The sequence below is a fragment of the Hippocampus bargibanti genome, linkage group LG14, assembly GCF_051943395.1.
Source record: "Hippocampus bargibanti isolate YZ-2025 linkage group LG14, ASM5194339v1, whole genome shotgun sequence".
Taxonomy (NCBI): domain Eukaryota; kingdom Metazoa; phylum Chordata; class Actinopteri; order Syngnathiformes; family Syngnathidae; genus Hippocampus; species Hippocampus bargibanti.
This window is the reverse complement of record NC_142747.1, coordinates 13,554,765-13,578,561: the sequence shown is the minus strand read 5'-3', so window position 1 is coordinate 13,578,561 and position 23,797 is coordinate 13,554,765. Positions and strand designations below refer to the sequence as shown.

At 40.8% G+C, this 23,797-nt stretch overlaps 2 protein-coding genes across 6 annotated transcripts; one reads left to right on the top strand and one right to left on the bottom strand.

Annotated features, from left to right (window-relative positions):
• Window positions 1–352: 352 nt before the first annotated feature.
• kiaa0753 (KIAA0753 ortholog) lies at window positions 353–23,440 on the bottom strand. 5 transcript variants are annotated; one of them, XM_089014160.1, is made up of 20 exons: window positions 21,419–21,776; window positions 20,110–20,412; window positions 19,342–19,539; window positions 19,047–19,265; window positions 17,778–18,005; window positions 17,624–17,686; window positions 17,266–17,487; window positions 17,012–17,189; window positions 15,128–15,249; window positions 14,921–15,036; window positions 14,414–14,566; window positions 12,835–12,924; window positions 12,628–12,715; window positions 11,329–11,412; window positions 11,137–11,259; window positions 10,984–11,059; window positions 9,883–10,003; window positions 4,896–5,117; window positions 1,963–2,123; window positions 353–845 (listed from the first exon to the last, which is right to left on the bottom strand). In XM_089014160.1, exons 1-19 carry the CDS (start codon window positions 21,524–21,526, stop codon window positions 1,964–1,966), a joined length of 2,874 nt encoding a protein of 957 aa, XP_088870286.1. In that variant the 5' UTR covers window positions 21,527–21,776; the 3' UTR covers window positions 353–845; window position 1,963. The 5 variants fall into 5 exon arrangements, with proteins under 5 accessions (XP_088870286.1, XP_088870289.1, XP_088870285.1 ...); XM_089014163.1 differs by lacking the exons at window positions 353–845; window positions 21,419–21,776 and adding an exon at window positions 23,315–23,440 and having other exon boundaries at window positions 1,319–2,123; XM_089014159.1 differs by lacking the exon at window positions 353–845 and having other exon boundaries at window positions 1,319–2,123.
• Window positions 22,254–23,566, top strand: LOC148888411 (thioredoxin domain-containing protein 17-like). Its single transcript, XM_089014165.1, has 4 exons — window positions 22,254–22,513; window positions 22,629–22,710; window positions 23,193–23,268; window positions 23,346–23,566. The coding sequence occupies exons 1-4, from the start codon at window positions 22,369–22,371 to the stop codon at window positions 23,412–23,414; spliced, it is 372 nt and encodes a 123-aa protein (XP_088870291.1). The 5' UTR covers window positions 22,254–22,368; the 3' UTR covers window positions 23,415–23,566.
• The last annotated feature ends 231 nt before the right edge of the window (window positions 23,567–23,797 follow it).

Sequence of the window (23,797 nt, the reverse complement as noted above, 5' to 3'; positions counted from 1 at the left end):
ATTCAAACATTAAAAGCACACAGAACTTTTTAAAAAGGGTTTGCAGGCATCGACGCTTGACTCACACTGCATAATATTCAAGGCTTTTGCCTTTTACAACACAGTGATGACTACATTTATAGATCGACGGATTGATAGCCATGTTGACACCATTTTTTTCTATTTCAGGTATACTAAAGATGCTTGACTACTTTACAACACAAAGATGCCTACATTTTTAGAGAGAGAGAGAGAGAGAGAGAGAGAGAGAGAGAGAGAGAGAGAGAGAGAGAGAGAGAGAGAGAGAGAGAGAGAGAGAGAGAGAGAGAGAGAGAGAGAGAGAAGAGAGAGAGAGAGAGAGAGAGAGAGAGAGTTTTCTTTTTGGAGGAAATGCAGTGTGATGAACCAGTTCAGTTGGTGTAAAAATACACTTAGTACTTTAATGATCTCGGCAGAAACCATTTCTCCAATTGCTAGCAAATTGGAACCATCCATTGTGAGACAGATGGATGGACATCCTAAGAATGCAAATACATTATTTGAATTTTTTTGAGTCTTGGAAGATGGCGCTTCAAACCAAAATGGCTAGCAACGGGCATCTAGCCTCTTATGGTAGAGATATGGCGATCAAATTTAGTGTCCAGTCATTCCGATGACCCAAAGAAGATGTTCTTTTTCAGTAATGTTGATGCCCTTAAGAGAGTGAAACGGTGAGACCAACACGAATCAATGTTATGCCACATACAGTCATGTGATGTGCGGAGGAGCAGCTAAGAGCTGCCGTTCATATAATTCCAGTCAATCGTCTTCTTTTCTTGCAGAGGATTGTTGTTGTTGTAAAGGCTTCCTGAAAGGACTTTGAAGTTCTGTTCGTGAGAAAATGAATGAATGTTAATGTTTGAGATAGTGGTGTGTGTGTCTTTGTGTGTGTGTGTTACTTCTGGGTTGAGTGAACACTGGCGCAACTTATACTGTGACTGTAAAGTCTTTCAAAGGTTTGAAAGGTGGTTGTGTGTGTCTATATATACAGTAAAGTCTCGTTATATCGATATTCAAGGGAGTCCGAAAAAATATCGATATAACCGGGACTATCGATATATCCAACCCTGTTTGCATGTAATTTTCTCCGTGCGTGCATAGATTTAGTATCGATATAACCGGGACTATCGATATATCCGATATCGATATAACGAGACTTTACTGTATATATATATATATATATATATATATATATATATATATATATATATATATATATATATATATATATATTAAAAAACATAGTTGGCATGATTTGTGTGTGTGTGTGCGTGTGTGCGTGCGTAGAAAATGAGTTCTTGGGTCTGAATGGTAAAGTGCAAAACTTTGTAGTAAAAAAGTATCAGTGTACTGTAGTTAGTTTTTCACTGTTCAAGTCATTTGTTGAAAGCGTCAAGATACATTGTTTTAAAAAAAGGTAGTCACGTCTCCGTATTTTGCTCATCAATAAAATTCCATTTTTATCATACATGTTGTTAGGAAATGGGTGGTCCTATGTGACCCCCAGTAGCGCTGATGAAAACTTGTGGCCCCCTTCATTAATTAAGTTGCCCATCCCCAACACCGGTGGAGAAATTGGCATAAATCATTCAACATCCACTCACTCACAACCATTATTCCCGGACGGAAATAGAATGTGTGAGTAATCCGTGCGGGAGATCCAATAATCTTATAATCCCTCCACCATAATGTAGTAATGGTCTCTCCAAGATTATCGAAACTAATTTTCCCGGGGGACTAAAATCTCACATAGCCGATGGTGTCGGAAGAGAAGCAGCCCTCAGATTAAAGGCAGTGTGGCAATCTTTCTTGTTGCAGTTTTTCATTATTTATTCATTATTTTAAAAAAATAATCATAAAAAAACAGGCGTGCATATAACCAATTATTTCAATTCCCTTCTGTATAAAATAAATTAAAAACACAATCGCATGAACTGCGAGCACCTTATAGGTTGACCAAGGAAGAGGAAGAGGAGGCCACGTGAGGCGAGTGGATCAGTTGCAGGAACTCAGCGGTGAAAACGGCCTCGGCGCACTCTTCCATTACATCCTGGAATTCAGCCGCCACATCAGCGGCTGCATCCCACAACAACTCCTCTGCCAAGCTGCAGCACAACAAAGGAGACGCTGAGATAGACACGCGATTCTCTTGGCAACTGCCTTGACAATTTTTTAGGTACATTTTGGAGTAACATCCAGGTCTTGATAATGTCACATTGCTGTAGTGCGGTAAATTTAATGCATTGGAATCTCTATTGTCTCTTTCCCGTGACTGATATCCTTGAGTAATGAGGGGTTTAATGTTGTGGAATCGGTGCAGAGCTTGGCTCAGGCTCTAAGGTGTGACATAAAAATATCAGGAAATATCTCGTACATCAGCCGAACTTTCTTTGGGGTTAACCAGGGGAAATTTAAATGATGGCGGATGTGTGTTGACCCTCATTTAATGTGAATTTGACTGATTAATTTCAATCACAGCAATATGTCCCCAAGACGATGTGCACATTTGGGCAACCACATTATCTCAGCTTTGAATTTGATGTTTTCTCTGTAAAAGATTTGATGTCCTTTTCATTTCAGTTTTACATTCATGATTGAAAGCTTTGTAATTTTAATTTCATTTTGGTTTCATCATAACGAATGTAAGACAAATTGAAAATTCATTTGCCGGCAAGCTTCATGAATGTAAAATAGCGTACCTAAAATGAGCTTCCGGTGCATTGACGCAAGATTTTTATTTGCCTGAGCACCGCACCAAGACAAGTGCTTGTGAATATTCATAAGGTCAAAGAAATAAGCAAGTAAACAAGTGTTTTGTGTGAGCAGCAGGCAGATGTGACGTACTGACAGTGTTGGAGTGTTTCTGCAAATTAAGCACAAGACAGGGGCACAGATGTGTCTTTCCAAACATTAGCGGGTGATTCATAAAATAGGATTCATTGGTCTGTTTGCGACTATAAAATCATATGGGAAATCTTTGAGATCATGTAAATGAAAGAGTGGGTGAAAGAAGGTGAGAGTGAACTATAAAATGCTGCTTTATCCTCTCTGGGACTGAGAATGCCATGTCATGGACATGCATGCTCGGCAGTACAGTTCAGTTCAAATCTAATTTTGAAAACCCAGTGGTGGGCCATGGATTTCATCACGAGGTCTTCAGTTGTGCTAATTCTGAATCAATCCAGACTGAAAAAAGTCAGGTGTGATTATTACAAGTCCACTAGAGGGTACCATTAGCCAGGAAAAAATAGACTGGCCTATCTTAATGATGTCCATTCTTTCTTGAAAAGTCTGTCTTTAAAATGGCTTTAACAGTAAATCTCCAAACAAATCAATTTCTTCTCCTCCTTCAGCCATAGTGGGTTGTTAAAACTGCTATTAAAACAACACAATATATTTGCTTATGCAGCTCGCTACCGATACACTGTGCTAGCTCTGGCCAGTATGCGATTGTCACGAGCGGCTTGTGATCAGAGTAGTTTTTGAAAACTATGATTGGCTAGTGACTAGCCAATCATCGTTTGCGAAAATTCTGATGTTGACCAGCGCTTTCAAGAAGCTGTTGGTAACCCTTTTGAGTTGCCAACTCAAACTCCGATTGGTTAAAGCAACATTGCTCATCTTCTTCTTTTCCTTTCTGCCTTTCCCTTCAGCGAATCAATGTCCTCCATCTAACCCGGTTTTGTGCATCCTCTTCTCTCACACCAGCTACCTTCATGTCCTCTTTGACCACATCCATAAACCTCCTTCGGTCTTCCTCTCGGTCTCCTGCCTGGCAGTTCAAGGCTCAGCATCCTTCTCCCGATATAGTCACTCTCTCTCCTCTGGACATGTCCCAACCATCTCAATCTGGCCTCTCTGACTTTCTCTCCAAAGCCACTAATTTGAGTTGTCCCTCTAATGTACTCTTTCCTGATCCTATCCAACCTGGTCACTCCCAAAGAAAACCTCAACATCTTCAGCTCTGCTACCTCCAGCTCTGCTTCCTGTCTTTTCTTCAGTGGCAGTGTCTCCAGTCCAAACACCATGGCTGGTCTCACCCCTGTTTTATACACTTTTGCTTTCATCCTAGCTGAAACCCTTCTATCACACATCACACCTGACATTTTTCGCCAGCCGCTCCAGTCTGCCTGGACACGCTTCTTCACCTGTTTTCGACACTTCGACACTTTCCAGTCTGGACAGTCGACCCCAAGTACTTAAAATCCTCCACCTTCTTGAGCAACATTGCTCACCGACATTGCTTTTTATAATCTGGGGCCTGCAGAACTGATTGTGAAGGTGTCCAGGTAGATTTCTGACTTGGGTAACAAATGGCTGAAATGTGATTGGTCAAATGCTTAAATACAAAAACACACACATCTGGAAGCAGCACAACAGGGGAAAAGTAATGTAGGGAACATGAAAGACAATTTGGATTTATGTAAATGGAATTCATAGACAAAATATAATTCACATTAATCCATGATTCTGATATTTTTAGGCAAGCAGAGAAGGCTTTGCAGGCCTTGACGGTCCGCCACTGGGAAAACTACACGTTGCAACTACACTAAGCACAGAAAAGGAGGGTCACAGAGGTGAACTTAACGTGACCTTTTCTAAGCTTTTAAATGCACATGTCCAACTGTTAAATGTCTCTGCACTTTGTGCACAAGATGCAATTATGTAACGGGGAGCTTAATGTTCACAACAGGCGTTTGATACTTAATTCGACCAATGAATGTCCTGTTTTAATTTGAGAGAGTGTTGAAAGAGCCACCCTCACCATGTCGTTTACATTTCGACATCTGGAAACCAAGACGACGACTAGATCAACAGTACTGTACCAGAAGCTTACTAAAAAGACATTTAAAAAAAGCATTTGCAAGTCTTGTTACCTGTCTGCGAAGGACCAGATGTTGACGTCGCCAGCAGCTCCCTCATTCATCGCATGGCGTAGATATGAATCAAAGTCGTCACGGTAGTGTCGAATGCTTCTCAGCATGCTAGCAGACACGCCGATGACCGTCTTCACCGCGTCACCCTCATTTGGACCGGGGAATATGGGGAGCCCGTCTTCCTGGGATGCCTCCTCCATTAGGCTGCTTTCAGAGATGACTCTTTAGTGAGACAAAAACAAGAAGCTGCTTGATGGCTTTTCTTCAACGTGAATTTTTCTACAGGAAGTGGGCAAACTTTTTATGCCTCTCCCCCACACAGATTTAGACAGCGCAAGCTAGGTCAATTTACTTATGGGTGGTGTTGTCTGAAGTCACGATAAAGAATTTCTAAAGCCACGGTTTGCAGAAGGCTCAGCTGGGCACAGCTGAGCGCTTTTTAATCCTCCCTACTTGGATGGATTGGCCTGCTTCTTGTGCTCTCTGAGCTATATTTAGTGTTGTGACAGGTCTGACACACACTCCATCAAGAACCACTTGTGCTCCGAAAAAACTAACTTGTGTCCCAAAACATACTTCAATTTGCTTCATCACATCAAATCTTTGGATGTTGCTGGTTGTCAATCTCCACAAGTGAATCATATTTTTCTATGGTAGAAACTCACGAGTGGAGTCTCAATGTTGATTCAAAGGATGACTCAGTCAGAATGAATACATAGACAGCTTCAAGATAGGCTTACAGAAGGACTGCTGAGATTTGGAAGAGTTGGAAAAAAAATGTGATGTTAATTCAGTCACTGCCATTCACAAATTCATTGAGAAATTGAAAATATGACGTGGATTCCCAAATTTGTTCGGGTTTTGTCTTTTCATGCGACCCCTTGAAGGGAAAAGCCGAAAGGAAAAGAAGAAGATGCTTGGGTGCAGATAAAACGCTGGCCATGGCCTCTGCCAATGTTTTTTTTTTCTTTTCTACAAGGGGGGCAGCATTTCCCCTGTTTTCCATGTTAGCGCTTTGCGACAGCTTCAGCTGTTGTTAAAGCACTATATAAACCAATATGTATGTATTGCATTTTATTTTGTGCAGCCACCCTTATTTTAAACTCATACAATTCCAGACCCATATAATTTAGGAATTAAGTCTTTTTTCTGGTGAAAGAAGAGAGTCTAAGGATTCTAACGCTGTATTGAATGTTTATGTAGTCCTAAAACTCAATATTCTGTGGGCCCTGGAATTCAAGTGTCAATGACAAAAACCCTGGCACTGGAGTGGACACATTTTTGCACATATGGCAGTGAATGAGCTAAAAAACAACAAAAATTAGGTGTGATTATTTCAGCCGTCTTTAACATGGACAAACACTTGAATACATGGCAACCGATGATGTCCTGAAGTAATTATGTTGGAGTGGAGAGCACATTTTATGGAACTGCAGCGCCCCAAACAAGAGAGGCGAGGGGATTAAAATAAAAGAAAGAATACATGAAAGGTTTAGAAGATAACTGAGTGGATCTTTCATCTTTTTATTGGTTATGATGGAAGATGCCGAGGGCCAGCCGGGGTGGCGGCCTGACCGGCGTCTGCGTCTGGACTCTTCACCATGGTTACATAAATCTTATCTTGCACCATGAAATCTCTCACAATTCTATCAATGGCCATGTGGAGTCATTGTTCTAGGTCGCTCCTTGCAAGAAAGAGGACCGACTATCCTCACTGGACAGAAAGAATAGAGATGCTTTGACTAATATGGGAGGTGTTGTCACAGAAAACCAGTTGTTGCCTCGTTTGTTTGTGGATTCGGGTCATCGGTTGGTTCCAATCAACATTTGTTGCTTGGTTATTTTATTTGGTGCGGTGTTGGTTGGATGTTCAACCCGAATTGGTTGGTAAGAATGGTAATTTGAAGGTTGTTCAAATGCGATGAGAAGAAAGGAGCGTCAGCGCAGAGCACCAATGCATATGTGGAACTGTCGCAGCTTGGAATTGAAGCGGATTTACGTGGGACAGGAGATGTGAGACAATCTCTTTTCATCAATGGATGCCACAGCTTCGAGATTGCTTTCAACATATAGCTTGTAGTAGACGTGCACATTCCACCATGACGTCGTTCAATCAATGGTGTGAAGGATGCTTAATTCCTCCCCTCTTTAATCCAGAACTGCTTCATGTAACAAAGATGGTACAGAAAGTGCTGAAGAATGAATGACTTTCTGTGTCTGTGTTGTCATATTATTTGTTAATAAGTTTTTGTCGTTGTTTCGACTTCAAGATGGCCCTGCGAGAGTGGCTGCCTTTCCAGCAGCCCCTGAATTTGGTTTTTCTACTTATTTCTTTCCTTTCCTCTTCCTTTCATAACTGCTGCTGTGAAATGTAAATTTCTCCACTGCGAGACTATCCAAACAATGCTGTATGTTGTTAGCTCCTCAATGTGTTTTTTTTTTTTCGCACGGTCACACACAACAACAGCTTAATTCAGCATCTAAATTCAGTCCAATTTCTTCCTCTTGAGGAACAAAGCCTTCTGATGTGTCCTGAAGAATTGATGGATACACGTTTCCCTTTTATTCAGTTACAGGATATGCTAAATGTCTGATCAAGGTCATCACATTTGAACACTGAAGTAGACAGGTGAAGGCTTAAATAGCAGCAACTTTCATCTTGAAACACTTTCTGCATTCATCTCACCCCTAATACCCCCCTACCCCCATGTTCAATTTACTTGCCTTGGAGGGAACAAGGCACGCACTGCACTTGGTAGGAGCCAAGTTGCTTCATGCACATTGCATGACTTGAGAGCACTTCGACTCCTGTTCTCCAGTCAATATAAGTGTCATCTATTTCACTCAGTCCATCTGGTAAGACTTGAGAATGATGCTAATGTAATTGCACTTAAAGGACAAACGACACCACTTTTTTGTTTCCTAACTGACATCAGAAAAACGTTTTATAGCATCTAAAATACCCAAAACACGCAGGATGATATTTTTATTCAAATGCAAAACACCAACAAAAATGACTTCAAGTGTCTCAAAACTACATCAAATTGAACCCGGTGGCCAGTTTCTGAAGGTCCCGCCCCTTGTTCGTGATGTCACGCCAAGACGTCTTGCCTTGCTCGAGAATCAAAACAATGGCTTCAGATTCGGAGAAGATGCTTTCTTGTTACTCATCCAGTTATGAATATGATTCAAATAGTTCTGAAGAGTAAAGCATAAATGTTTGCAATCGATTAAAGAAGTTATTCCGTCATTTTGAAGCATCTGGACAGAAATGTAGCACCCAGAAAATGCAGAAGATGGCGCCAAACTCCGCTGGAAATGGGCTGATTTGTCTGCTTGAAATTTGTATCAGCGAATATCAAATAGTTGTCTTGGTGCAACACACAACGATTCACCATCGCGTTATTTGTGTGTTTTCCTACTAATTTCGCCATCAACACGGATCAACACGAAGTTTTCAGACCAAACAAAGTACCGCAAAATGCCTTGTGTGTCCTTTTCTCGGTCAGGGGCGTTCCTTCCGTGACGTGCCGTCAGGAATCGTCACCAACTCAAAAACAAGACTTCCTGAATATTCAGCGCGAGTCTTAAAACGCTCAGTAGAAGTCATTTGAAGCAATTTTACAAATTATGGGCACAACTTGTCGGCGTCGGTTGTCCTTTAAGAGTGCTAAATGGTATATTAACTCATTCACTGCCATTCCCAAAATTATTCGGGATTTGAAAATATGATGTGGAGCACCATTCCTGAATTTGTTGAAGTTTTGGTTTTTCTCGCGCGGGTGCCGATAAAGCGCTGCTCAGACCTCTTGGAACGTTTTTCCCTCCCATGAGGGGGCAGCATTTCCCTTTTTTTTCCATTTTAGCGCTTTGCTAGAGCTTCAGCTGTTGTTAAAGCGCCATATAAACCAATGTGGGTGTATTGCATCATATTTTTGACAGCTGCCCTCATTTCAAGCTCATATAACTCCAGACCCATTTAATTTAGGAATTAACTCTTTTTTTCTGATGAAAGCAGCAAGTCTAAGGTTTCTTACGCTGCATTGAATGTTGATGTAGTCCTAATAAAACTCAATATTCTAGTCCCGGAATTTGAGTGAAAATGACAAAAACCCTGGCACTGGGGTGGACACATTTGTGCACGTCTGGCAGTGAATTAGTTAAAACAAAAACGATAACATCCATTTTCAGATCCAAAATTCCTCACAAGGACCGCCGGCTATGTTGGAGCCTATCAGCAATCTACAGGTAGTAGGGACAACTTGAACCGGTTGCCAGTCAATCGCCAGGCACACATAGACGTTCAATCATCCGCACTCACACACACACTCACACCCAAGGACAATTTAGAGTGTCCCATTAACCTGCCACATATGTTTTTGGAAATATGTGATCGTCTTTTATAAAGCACACAGTGCTAGTTTAGTTAAGTGGCAAAGGACACACTTTATTTTATTTGATTTATACAGGAAGGATTTATCCTACCAGGCATTGACCTTCTGTGTGTGCGATCTGAATAGCAGATGCAAAGGTGGACCCCCTTTTACTGTATGGTGACCATTAAAACATGCAGTCCTGTGCGACCGGATGAAATTTTTACTAGCACATACGTATAACAGGAAAGGATTTGCGAGTATAAAAAATGCACTTTAAAGCCCTGAAGGCGGGAGGCCCCCTCCTGGGAAAGCACTTACTTTGACACTTCACCAGGAACAAAGCTGTTGAAAAAAACCCACTTGATCCAGTCTAGAGGCCTAATTATGAAAAATAGCCAATGGCCTCCTGTTTTCATTTACACATGAATATGTCCCTTAAGCTACAATCTACACTACAAAAAGCTCATTTTTTGTCCTCAAATGTAACCGCTTGTAGCATCTGTGTTCATCATGCATGTATTGTAAATTTTCTTGCCGTCATTGAAATAGATAAAAAAGAAGTGACCCAAAACATCAGAATATAGAAAAGGATAAAAGACATGCAAACTTACCCTGTTTCGACGGGTTCACCCAGAACAATATCAGCAGCCACAGGCTGCGTTAGCATTCGCTTGGTCATTCTAATTGGTTGTGGAGAGCTTGGCCTCGAGCCTGGAACCTCGACCTGAAAGCCTGGGAAGAACCGCAAGAGGTCAGAGGTAGCAGAGGAGGTGAGTGTGGGGAAATAATTGGATTGGGTTACCATCGTAACACGTTCTTCACCAAGAGGACATGTACTAAACTAAAGAGCATCCTCACACTCACACCATATTCCATGAATTGTTGAGTATGAGAATCTGACAGGAGGACCAATCATAATGTGATTAGTGTCATGAGTAAATGTGTGACTACGTGTGCCGTCTGCATTTTTTTTTCAACTATGTGGAGGATTTGGAGTCATTCTGCTTATTGCCGTTATGCAAGTGGTGGTTATGATTAACTCATTCACTGCCAGATGATGTGCAAAAATATGTCCACTCCAGTGTCAGGGTTTTTTTCATTTTCATTCAAATTAAAAGACCCACAGAATATTGAATTTTAGGACTACATAAACATTCAATATAGCGTTAGAAACCTTATATTTTTCTCGCATTGGAACAAAGAGTTAATTATAAAGTTATATGGGTCTGGGGTTATCTGAGCTTGAAATGGGGGAGGCTGTACAAAATACAATACAATTACTTTTTAATTATATAATAATAATAATAAATATTATTATTATCAATATAAATTACGATGTATGGGGAAAGAGATGCCAATTTCACGGTAAGATATATATATATATATATATATGTGAGGTTTCTTCAGCCGCCATCTTGCAGCGAATGAATGTTGAGAAAAGCAATCGCATTCATCATATGACACAGTTACATGTGAATGTGCGCATGTGCGACAAATGTGGATTTTATCACTCTGTTGATTGCTTTCTAGCCCACCTTTCCAAGCCAGAGGAGGAGTGTACCAATCTTGAGCACGTAGAAGAACACTCAAACCAAGATGAATTTAGGTGTCAAGTAGACTGGCACATGGCCCATGTTGAGCTCGCCTTAATTGCCCGAGCGCATTTAATAGAGCATTTAAAATGCTTGTGCATAACAAGATGATGAGAGTACCTGCTGGTTGCTCCCATTGAAGAGCATCCGAGTAGGCGATCGAGGCCATTCGTCTCCTCACTTCCTCCTGGTCCCTCTGTTCCGAAATACATTCGGTAAAGATGTCAAAACTCTCCGCCGCACGCGGTAGGGCGTTACCAAGGCGACCTTTACCTGGATCTCCTCCATGCGCTGCAGCATTCCTTCCAAGGTGGGAGTTTGCAGAACCCGCAGCGCTGCCTCCTCCAAATGATCCTTTGGAAGGACCCTGCCCGCCTCCTCACCCCGCTCGTCCACCTGAGAAATTAACGGAATTGTATTGAAGTGCATCTGAGGTTTGTTTAATTTCCCCATCTCAGAATAGACCTTGTAGTTCATCCTCATTGTAGTCTCCTCTGACAGCTTATTCCTCAGCGGTAAGTCGCTCCTGCTCCGGGAGTCTCCGAGATGCTGAGGTAAACACACAAATGTAGATAATTGGCACTTCAAATGCCGTTACAAAAACACAAAACACACACGGAGATTTACCGCATCGCTGAATAATGTATCATCGTAACATCATAGCAAGCCAAAGATAAGATAACACCAAATATGTCCCCTGAGGAACTGTGAACAGAAATGGGCAATGAGATCAGACCCACTTTCAAGGAGTCCTGAATGCACTTGAAGATCCTCTGAGATTAGCATGTCGCTGTTATTTCTCAATATGATCTTGTCTTTTGATGTTCAAGTGGAAAAAGCTGAAATTATTTTTACATAGTAATATAAATGCTGTTATGGACCGTATTGGATTGGATGTATCTCTCTTCATCTCGCAGTGGAGAAATTTACATTTCATAGCAGCAAAGTTATGAAAGGAAGAGGATTCATGTTTTGCTGTCTTAATTATGGAGTTCGACAATTTGGTTGCCTTATGTAGGCCTAATTCTAGCAAGAAAAGACACAGCAGGCACATGTATTTGACCTCTGGGGGGAGATGAGGGGTGGGTATGGTAATTGTTCTGTGAATTCTGGTCGCTTCAGCCATGCAGTATGGAATTGTCTGCTGGTCAGACAGCATCACAGCCCGGGACAGAAAGAGACTGGAGAGCCTGGTCAGGAGGGCCAGTTTTAAATACTTTGTTTTTCTTTTTTATATTTATGCATTGTTAATAGTTGGTTTTCTGAAACATTTTGTGCAGCTCCCTTCTAATTTTTTTTTATCCATGTAATACTTTGGGTTTTTTTCTTTTCAACCCCCGCATCCCACCCCTTTCAATTTTGCTGTTTTAAATTGCAAATTTCCCCATTGTGGGACTATTAACTCATTTACTACCAGACGATGTGCAAAATGTGTGAAAAGCCGACAGGAAAAAAAAAAGAATCACACTGGGGCTAATGAGCATAACAACCACGCAAAAGTTTCCATGACATGACATGACCTCGGCTGGTCAAAAAAAGGATGGGTGGGGGCTTTTGTGGTCCAATGTGCATGAAAAAATGCAATCAATGTCCTGCTTGCTTGCATTGTCGGGCTTTATTATTACAAGCAGAGTGCTAGCAGGAAGGCTCCAGCTCGCTGGTGGTCAAACGAAAGCTGGGCTTGCAATTAGCCTCGCAGTAGACACGGTGAAAAAGATGCAAAATAATGTCTACTCAATATATACAGTGTGATATCGCACACACCTTGGCCTCATCCAGAAGCGGTCCGATTCTCTCTCGCACCTGCTGCTCAGCCCTTTCAGCCCACTGAGTCGGCGAGACGACCTCAGCCCTGTATACCAAAACAGATTATTAGTTTCATTTGTATCCGGTGGTGAAAATGTGCTCTCTTCCACTAAGGTCGCAATCAGGCCGGATCTGCATGCATCTGCCCGCGGCCTTTAACCGTACCTCAGTCGTTGAATGCGTTCAGCCTCCACTTGTGTCAGTTCGTTCAGGTCTTTAAGTCGTTGCGTGGTGAGCTTGTCCAACCATGCGACTCTATGGTGAACAAAATGTTGTGTGTTTAATATTTTGTCAAAATAATACTTACAAAACCAAATTTGGTATCTCCTAAGGTAGGGGTCGGGAACCTATGGCTCTTTTGATGATTGCATTTGGCTTGCCAATAAAACTAAATACATATTCTCGCTGTTTATTGCCTGTTTGGGCAGCAGTTGGCGGAAACCGCAATTTTGATTGGATGATACAGACCCAGGTTGGCTGTTGATGTTCAAAGAGCAATTTTGATTGAATGATACTGCCCATTTATGTTGAAACAGTGAAACACCCCTTATAAATAAGCCCGCCGAGTAAAAAAATGACAAGTGTCGTACACTTCAGGTTGAATGGACCGAAGAATTCGCCTTTGTGGAGAGAAAAGTTTCTGCCGTGATTCTAATTTGCAATGAAACAGCTGAATATCAGTGGCTCTTTGACAAGTCCCATGCTAACGTTAGCATCATTATACTTGTGTGAGTGACAGCAGAAAGCAAGCGTGCAAGCTAATGAGCAGTGTGCAGGCCAGCTAGCAGTAACTTCACCAATGGACCAGGTAAGTTGACTTTCATTCCGATCGTTTGGTTGGATTTTTTTTACCAATCATGAGGAATGAAAAACTGTTCTAATTAATGATGAGTATTATCACAAAATTATTTTAAATCATACATTATGACACTTTGTTGAAATTGCATGCGTGCGTGTGTGTGTGTGTGTGTGTGTGTGTGTGTGTGTGTGTGTGTGTGTGTGTGTGTGTGTGTGTGTGTGTGTGTGTGTGTGTGTGTGTGTGTGTGTGTCTGTGAGGCTCTCACAGAAAAACATATCTAAATATTTTACTTTTATGGCTCTCTTAATCAAAAAGGTCCCTGAGCCCTGTCCTAAGTGAAGAAATAAGGAGTGGTGTGACCATATCCAGGGAACAAGAAATGTGGGATTGGGAGCCTGTGCAAAGAGCCAGAACAACATGAGCAGTGCCGTGAATTCATTCATCAATACATTTACAATACAATAACAATGATCCTGTGTTTAGTTTTATATTGACATAGAGGTGTTAGCTTCTCTTTGTACTAGATTGTTGAAATGCAAATTTTAATTACTGCACATTTATTGAATATTTTCATACGCTTGTGATTCTTTGAGAGGCCCAATTGTGGTAATGATGTTTTGATTAAATAATCGTATGCGGAGCAGAAAAACAGGCAGTGAATTAATCTCCCACAAAGACATACGATCTCGATTTAGAATTGAGCGAGCGGTTTGATTAATTTATTGTGGCTGGCAAAAAAAACTAGCTAAATTGGTGAGTGATGCATGCGGCTGCGGTGAAGTCCAATCTGACACAGGAGATGGAAATAACATTGAGAAGACAAACGAGGGACTTGTCCGTGATTTGTACTCTTTTGCCCAATATTGCTGCAAAAAACACTCAAATCTCTATAAATATTTCATACAGAAATACTCTTTCTGTTAAGTGTACTGAAATTTATATTACCTGACTGCTTCATTCTGGGCTTGTCGCTTCTTTTCTGAGGTCGGATGAGACGCTTCGCCGAATCCTACGTGGGCTTTCTCGGGGCTGGAGGATGACAACAGCTTGGCAGGAGATGAGAGGCATCTTGGCTCGGGTGTCGTCTTGTGACGAGAACTGTGGAGATGAGAGATTTTGATGAATGGCATTTGAAGTAACAGTGGGAGACATTGTGCAATGTATGTGCTTCATTTTAAACAGACATTCCCAAGAGATAAAATAATTTCCTAAGTAGTGACAAAAAAACACAAATATAAACTCACTAATACGAATCTGTCGACTTTTTTTTAATATAGAGCCTTTTCGCATCCATTTGTTGTGACTTGGTGACCCTGAAAAAGTGTCCAGTGAGTCTTGCCTAAAATCCCTTTTAGAGCAATTCAAGAACACCATGAGAGTGTATGTATAACTTGAACGCTACAGATTCCACAATCATGACATATTACAGGATTAAAAAGTAAAGAGGCTCACCGTGGCGGTGAGAGAGAACAGGACGCCGGTATCCACGGAACTGACGGTTCCCTGGGAGGAAAGGCAGTGACTCGGAGGCGAGAGGAAACTGTGGGCTCTTTGAAATGTGCATCCTCCTTCCCAAAATAGCCCGAACAAGACATAAACCATTTAATTTAGTCCGTGTCACCATAGGATAATTGTAACATTTAAAATTCCAAGAAACACCTTTACTTTTGGAACCTGGTGGTTTTTTTTGCCAGGGGAGTTTTTCTTCAACTGTTGTGGCGCCCCCTGCAGGCTGACTGGCTTATCCAGTCCACGCCGCTTCTGCATCACCATTCTCCGAACTGCCAACAGTAAAAATTAGTAAGTGTAGTGCCTAAATTAATTTGGGGCATTACCTTTGAAAGTACAGTTGGGGACAGCAACAATAGAAACGTCATTAAAAAAGACATGGAAAAAAAATCCCATGCCAAAAGATTGAATTTGGAGGTCAACCAAAACATTCTGGAAAAATATTTCAAAGCTTTTTATTGGTAGAAATGCCCTGAAACACCTATTAAATTAAACACAATTATATCAATACACTCCGGCCTCCCTGTGTGGAGCTTGCATGTTCTCCCTGGGCCCGCGTGTTTTCTCCGGGTCCTCCGGTTTCTTCCCACGTTCCAAAAACATGCATGGCAGGCAGATTGAACACTCGAAATTGTCCCTAGGTGTGTGTGTGAGAGTGACCGTTGTACGTCTTTGTGTGCCCTGCGATTGGCTAGCAACCAATTCAAGGTGTCCCGTGCCCGAAGACAGCTGGGATAGGCTCCAGCACCCCCCGCGACCCTAATGAGGAATAAGCGGTACGGAAAATGGATGGATGGATAAATGAACAGAAATGTAATTAAATCATTAGAAATTAGACCATGACATAATTATTAACCAGTGCATTTGAAAATTCAAAGATGGCTCCAAATTGAAACCTTAATATTGGTAGAAATGCCCTGAAACCGCTATTAAATTAAACACAATTACATCAATACAAAATGTATATAGATATTTTAAACCGATTAAATGAACAGAAATTTCATTACATAATTAAAAATGTGTCCATGACATAATTATGCACCATTTTTGATTCAAAAGATTTGATTGCGTCTGATTGAGCCACAAAAACATGGCAGGTTAGTAAAGGAAGAAGCGGATGTCGAAAAAATTGGTGACACCATTTTTGAAATTTGGATTTAAAATCTGATTATACTCACAATTATTTTTAATTGGCAGAGCTGAGAGCAACTATTTTATGGTGTCCTGTTCACCTTTTCATTTTACAGTAACTTTCAAGAAAATTTATTTTTTTTAAAGTGAGTGATTACAACTTTTATTGTCTACATGTATTTTATGTTTGTTTTAAATATACATATATTTGTGACTGCTTGATAGAGAATAGACAGAATAGAAGTAATCATATTTAAAATTGCAGCTGTTGTATGCTTAGTTGGCCGAACACAAGGCCCACAATGGAAGCACAGAAAATCTGGTGTCAATCTGAGGTGTACAAACACACTCTGTGAAATTGTCATCCTCGGGTAAGAAATCGAGCCTTGGGCGGAATTTAGGACTTGGTAAACTCCTTCACAGGATGAGTTTATCAGCCAGGTTCCAAATCTATCAGTTCATGGAAAGGCAACCCATTAATATGTCTATGTTCTGTTGGTTTATGGATGTTGGTGCTTGTACCATGGGACGTCCAGGTGCATGGTATTCAAATCAAGAAGACTGTTTTATGAATGTATCACTTAAATCTGCATATACTCTCAATAAATAGCTTGGCAGAGGGCTGCAAAGGGTGGGCGTCGGTCAAAGAAGCTCACGTAAAGTGGCTTCATGAAAACTGCGTCCCCTGTCGCTAGTAAGACAATCTACCTGTGTTCGAGCCTTTGTTCACAGTGTCCGAACAAACATCTGTGACACTGCTTTATTTCCTGCACATTGTTACAACTTCAGCTATTATTAAAGCGCTATGTAAATCAATTTATCGTATTTTATTGAATTTAAACATATTTTTACTCGTTCAATTTTGGCACACAACTGCAGTGCACAAGTTCAGTGAGCTCTCACCATGGCTACTCCTCAGTGGATTGGTGGTTTTCGGGAGTCTGCGAACAACACCACTTCCCTTATGTGCTTTGTTAGCGGGCAACATGCTGGGATAAGTGGATGACTTCTTCTGTGAAGGACAAGCTGAATCTTTCAAGGCTTGCTGTGCTTTGTGTTTGCTGATGATGTAGTCCAAAATCTAATAGGAGACATAATTGTCAGATGCATCTGCTTGTGATGTGACACCATCATTTATATGTTCATGTTTCCATCACCTCTAATTTACGCAGGATTTCGCGAGACGTTTCAAACACGGCCGATCCAGGCTCCATTTGTATTCTGGTCGAGCACAAGGAAAGCTGGCAAATAAGTCGGCTAAGTTCTGCACAATGAGATGGCAGTTTGCTGTGACGCTGATCGGCAAGTTGGCGGTTGACCACCTGCAAAGCTTTCAGGGTGCCACGATGAGCACTTGCAAGACACTGGGTGGCTGTAAACTGTGTGATTAAAAACAGAAAGTCAGTCGGTAATTAATTACTAAAGAACATTTAAATGTCAAACATTTTTACTGACAAAAATAATTATTCACCATTATAATCTGTGTAAATTCTGTTTTGTATTCTTAAAACAAACCTTTTTATGATCCCACATGCCCTGGTTGTTAAGCTTCTCAATGTACTGTTGTACTGATTTAATCTGAAGGGAAAAAAAATAAATACCGTATTAATATTATTCTGGGGAACAACGATTACCTTTTTGAATTCGTGAGTTGGCCAAACTGAAGTACCTGCTGGTGAAGAGAGTAAATGGTCCGTGATGAACGCAGAGATTGCTTCTGCCAGTGTACCTCCAACTTGTTCTGCTCACCAGGTTCCAGATCTTCCGCCACATTTTGCTCACACAAGACGTCTCTGACAGACAGTTTCTCCACTTCCTGGATGAAAATTTCTAGCTCGCTGTGAAGTTTGAGCATCTCTTGGCCTAAGAGATCCTGCTGGCCCACGGACCGCGGTGGCTTAAAAAAAAAACGTGATCTCAATTACAGGTGAAATAGCACAAGGATGCATCAGTACTTGATATGAATAGATACTGAAATGCTACTTGGACTCGTATGTGGTCAAAAAATAAATTGCATTGGTGTATCCCAAGAATAAATAAAGTCTAAGAGGAGTGATTAAATTCATGACATGACAAGTACAGTGATACCTCAGTTTACACACTTAATTGGTTCCCAGAAAATGTCTGTAAGGCGAAAAGTTTGTCTGCCAAACATTCATTTCCCATAAGAAACCATTAAAAATGACAATAATCTGTTCCCAGGTCCCCATAAAACTTTTCCATAAAATATACTTTTCCACTAAATAAGCCTTAAAACTACACAAAATATACCTTATTTTATGTATAATAAATGTGCCATTGGATTGTAATTAAAGAAAAACTGTACTGAATAATAAAGTCGTTTTATTTACCTTTGTGATGGTCGTTGATGTAGTTGCCTCTTGATGATATCCGAGTGAAGTTGCCGTGCTTTCTCGGCGATAACACCCTCATTCACACAGTGCTATGCTAGCTGCTTTTCGTTAATCCAAATCAACAGAAGTTTTTCAACCTCTTTTATTGCCTGAGACCGTTGCTTAGAGAAAACGAAAACACCCTTAGCCGCACGTAGCAATGGTCGACTTAGGATGCTGGTACTGGGACGCTAGTTACACAAACGCACACTTCGTTCACGTTTTTCGATGATCTCCTTCTGCTCGACCGTAATTTTCTTTTGTGTCCTCTTCGGCTTAATACTACTGTGGTGGGGGCTTTTTCGGTCCCATAATAGCAAAAGTACTCCACTCGATAGCAAACACGTCTGCACTTAAAGGGGGTGTAGAAAATTAGTCCGCCAGCCACCGTAGCGCTGTGTGTTTTGGTTCGTAAACCAAAGACTAGTTTGTATGCAAAGATTATATTCTCGCGAATTTAATGTTCGTGAGCTAATGCGTTCGTAAGCTAAGGTATCACTGTACTTGTTTTTTACTCTAGATGAAAAAAATAATGGAGTATATACCTGTATTAATGTACTCTCAGGGTCATTTTGCAGCTTCAATATCTCCTGTCTCAGGAGATCTTCCCGGTTTGGGAAATCTGCTGGACTGGGAATCGCATGCGCTGTCGAGGGGGGCAGATGAATGTGGAGCTTAGATGTTGTGGGGGGCTTCTTGGCCATGTCCTGTGGTTGTCTGGCTCCATGTCTGGCTCCAAGTGAATTTACCTCTGGATCCAGGCTCTGCAAAAACAGAGGTCATATGGGACTTATGACCCAATGGAAAGAACAAATCAAAATAAATGCTGGGATCAAGTACCTTTTTTAGACTTTCAAGTTCATTCTGGAGCTTGCGGACCTCCTGCTTTAGGAGATTGTGCTGGTCTGCACCGGCTACCGGCCTTGATGAGGTGGTTGGATGGACTTTTTGCTTGGAAGGCGCGGGATGCCTCTTTGAAACGGGTTGTTTGGATCCAGGTCTCGTCGGTTTCTCTTTCAGACTCAGCTTGGTTGTCATCTTTCATAAGGGAGATAAAATGATCAAGTCAAGGCAAATCTTGCTACTTTTTTCCCACAGTTTACTCTAGAAGAAGCATATCTGAAACTGGGATTTTTGCTCACAAACATAAAATCAAACAAAACAAAAATTCACTGGTTTGGAACCCTGGAAGACTCATTAGTCGGTGCTCAACTGTATTAATAGTATAAAAATATCAAATTACCAACTCGTACCCCCAAACAGTTTATATCAAACGCAATTTACACAGCACACTATGAAATAAACGATGCACTTCATTTAAAAAAAAATGCCCCATGGACATGTGTTGAAAACTCTTAACTTCTGAACAACCCAGGCTAAACATAGCACCTCCCAAAGATAAAGCTTGTCACAATTACTATTTTCTTTTTTTGCCAGGACTTTAGATACCATCAGAAGGCAAAACAGAAAGAGCAAAACCAAACATTTTCTCATCAACTACCTAAGGATATGTTCCCCAGAAAAGAAAAACACAAATAGGTGTATTTGGGAATAGCAAGCCACAGGTAAGTGGGAATTTACTCTACATTGTTTATTCACATTGGTTACCTGAGGAAGCGTACTGTTGCAATTGTCCACCAAGGAAGCACCTCCCAAAGAGTCCGCAGACGACCTGCACATGGCCTGGAACCGTCTCCGCCTCAGATCCCTCTTGGCTAGGTCTACCGCAGATTGCAGCTTTGCCTCGGAGAGACTGCTAATGCTGAGCAAGCTTTTCACACTGCTGTCCGCATCCTTCTGGCGTTCCCCTGGCACCAGTGGTAGTAGCTTCTCAATGACTATGGCAGCCGGAGGACGCACAATTGTGGCACGGTTCTTGAAGCTGGCGCCCACGGCTTCATTGAACAGCAGCTGAGATAAAAGGGACAAAGCACGGAGAATTTACATTTTAATGTTTGTATACTAAACATGTGCCTTCCTTACCCATCAAATGTGAAATTAAACAACCAAGTATATCCTCAGTTATATATGTATTACACAGAAAATGTCATCAATCCTGGTGGATTACATAAAACAGATCTGCTATTTTTTTAAATTTAATTGTGGTAAAACAAAGTTGTGACAATATGACATCTTAACGCTGGGCATAATTTGGAAAAAGGCATGACAAACAACTGTTTTTAATAGTATACAATTTTGGTGAATAAGTTGCATGGAAAGCATGGAACATCAGGTACCAGTCAACACAGAGAAGCTAAACTAAAAACTATTGATCAGAGTGTGAAAGAAGGCTAATTAAAATACATTGCAAGAGAAGATTGTCACACACTAAGTTCTGTGCAAAATGTCAAAACAGGTTCACAATTTAGGAAATGAAAGCCTTAAAAACTGCCCCAAATATTATTGGATGTCCTGTTTTCATTTTCAACATTTCTTCAATGTCAACCAATTTCCTCTGCAGTTATGTCGTACAAACACAAAATTATGACGTGTAGGAAATAAGTAACCATTTGTGAATCTCAATGTCTCCTCCCACCCCAATATGGGACTGTATTGAAGTAAAAACAATGTAGGGTTCCCACGATTTGTACTTAAAAACATTTTAGGTGCAATGGTGAGACGATTTTTTGGTTATTTGATTTGTATTCGTTTTAGACGAGTCTGTGGTGTACCCTTTCAGACTCAGGAGGGATCGACTTCAGATCACCTGCGACCTACATGAGGATATGTTGAGTTGTTCATCCAAAAGAATGAGACAATGTATTCACACAGTGAGCGAGTAAATCGAGATCGCCCTTCTTCAGTATGTATATTCTGAGAGACATTTTTCTAATGTGGTGAAATGCCTTGGGTCAAAAAAGGTTGACAAATACTGAACTGACGACAGGACAACGAGGAAGAATAAATCACAATTTACCTTGGTTGTGGGTGTTGAATTGGTTAAATAGCCAACGTTGTGAGTGTTTCGGTTTGAAGCCAAAACAACCCATTCAGTACCATTAGTTTGCTGTCCAGCGGAAATCATTGCGGTAATTGCAGCTTAAAAATAAATTCATAACGGCGGAAAGGACTGCCGGTTCGGGTCAACCGAGCATCGTCATCGCAAACATCGCATTTGGTTGGACGTTTCTGTTCAAAATTAATGCAAAATGATGATGCTTTGACGAAAGCCGGTTTTGTATAATTTCCCTTCTTTAACAATGATCGAAAAATTAACATATAAAGTCGTTCAAACTACTCGTTAAAAAAATAAAGCTTGTGCCGCCATGACAACAAATCGTCAGTGACAGGAAGTACCAAGTACGGAAACCAAAATGGGTAAAATGGTACCTTTAAGGAACTTGTCATTTGTAAAAGTATTTAAGTACTTGTAAGTAAGAAGTATCTCATGTTACCACTATATACTACCTTAAGACAATGCAAACTGCTGAAATCGGAATTAATTGTGACGAAATGTACATTTATACACTATAAAGGACGCTTTTTACAACAAATATATTCTTCCTCGGAAATAGTTCACATATTTGAACAATCTCGTCTCACATGTGAGACAAAGGGCTCAAAAATAAGAATCATGTTTACAAAATGTTGCATGAACGGATTTACGAAGCCACAAAAGGTGTAAACTGCCTTCTTATGAATTTTTAATTGTAATTGATATTTGAAAACGATAATGACTTTGTTACCAAGAACAACACGAACAAAACCACGGGATGCGCACATCTACCCCGGAAGTACTGCAGTGGCGTTTTTTGCAACTTCTTTTTCCCCCGTCTTGCGAAATGCTAGATCAGCTGACAGCACAAACCGCAGACGCCCGTTCTATTGGAACTCATCTCCACGCTACAGTTTTCGCCGAACCAAACCATGGCCCAGTTCGAACAAGTGAACGTTCGTGGCTATAGGGAATTCTGCAAGGCTGTGGCAGACAGACCAGGCAAAGATATTTTTGCTTACTTCTGTGGCGACAAAGACGAGAAAGGCAATAGCTGGTGTCCTGACTGTGTCAGAGGTATATTTTTACAAAGTCGCACCCTGGAATAATACTTTTACTATAATGTAACTCCAAATGTCGTCTGATCTTTGAATACTATGTTCATAACGGTTCGCCAATGTTTTGCCTGCAGCTGAGCCGATTATAAAGGGGGGAATGAGCTCACTACCCCAGGGCTCGGTCTTCATCTACTGTCAAGTTGGTGAAAGGAACTAGTCAGTATATCTTTTTTCCCATTCTCAGTACAATTTCCCTCAATTTGAGGCGCACTGGTGTGCAATTTTGCAACGGGCTTCAGTCTCAAATTAATGGCAATATTCTTAAAAATAGAAAATGACCCTGTTGACTTCTTACAACCAATCAATATAAATGACGAGGATTAGAGACGCATGTGTTTTCTTTCCACAGCTAGCAAATCAGGTTAGTTACAAACGGCGGCCGTTTATTCAAAGTTTTTCAAACACTGGTAAGAAGAACGAACGTTTTAAGACAGGTTGACAAAGTCACTCTAGTGCTTCAAACCTTGATCAGGATTTGAAAATACAGTTTCAAAATAAGTAAATATTTTATGTTGGGATTAATGTTTAGAATGAAATAAATATTTCAGTTGGATTTTAAACCTGGGTAGGAATTCAAGTTAGATTTCATGCCCAGTACTGTATGTATATGATTATTATGCTACTTGTTTTTAATGCAGTTGGAAGGACTCAAGCAATGAGTTCAAGACAACTCTGAAGCTGACTGGGGTTCCCACTCTTCTGCGATATGGCACTGTAAGAAACGCACACGCACATGCACAAACATACGCACTTTACTCACCTATTTTGTGTGGTTGTGTGTGATTTTTCAGCCTCAGAAGCTGGTGGAGGAGGAATGCTTCAAAGAGGATCTAGTGAGGATGATGTTCATTGAAGACTGAGACGTGTCTTCAGCCACTGTCAGTCTAATCAAGAAACACCATAAAACACTTTTTAATCACACTCAATAAAGTGACAATATAATGCCTTTTTTATTAATTATCTGTGTTAATGTCTTGTAGTAGCATTTAATAAAGTAATGCCTGATGATGGAGCTATGTTGAAATCTCATGAATAATTGTATTTATGTAATTATTTAAATGTTTGTGTGACATCGGTGGTCGATTCTCCCTCACAGTTCAGAGGTCAGGGTTTCAATTCCAGGCTTTGGCCTTCCAGTGTGGAGTTTGCATGTTCTGCTTGGGTTTTCTACCCGTGCCCCGGTTTCCTGCCACAGTCCAAAAACATGCATAGTTGGTTGATTGAAAGCGCTAAGTCATCCATA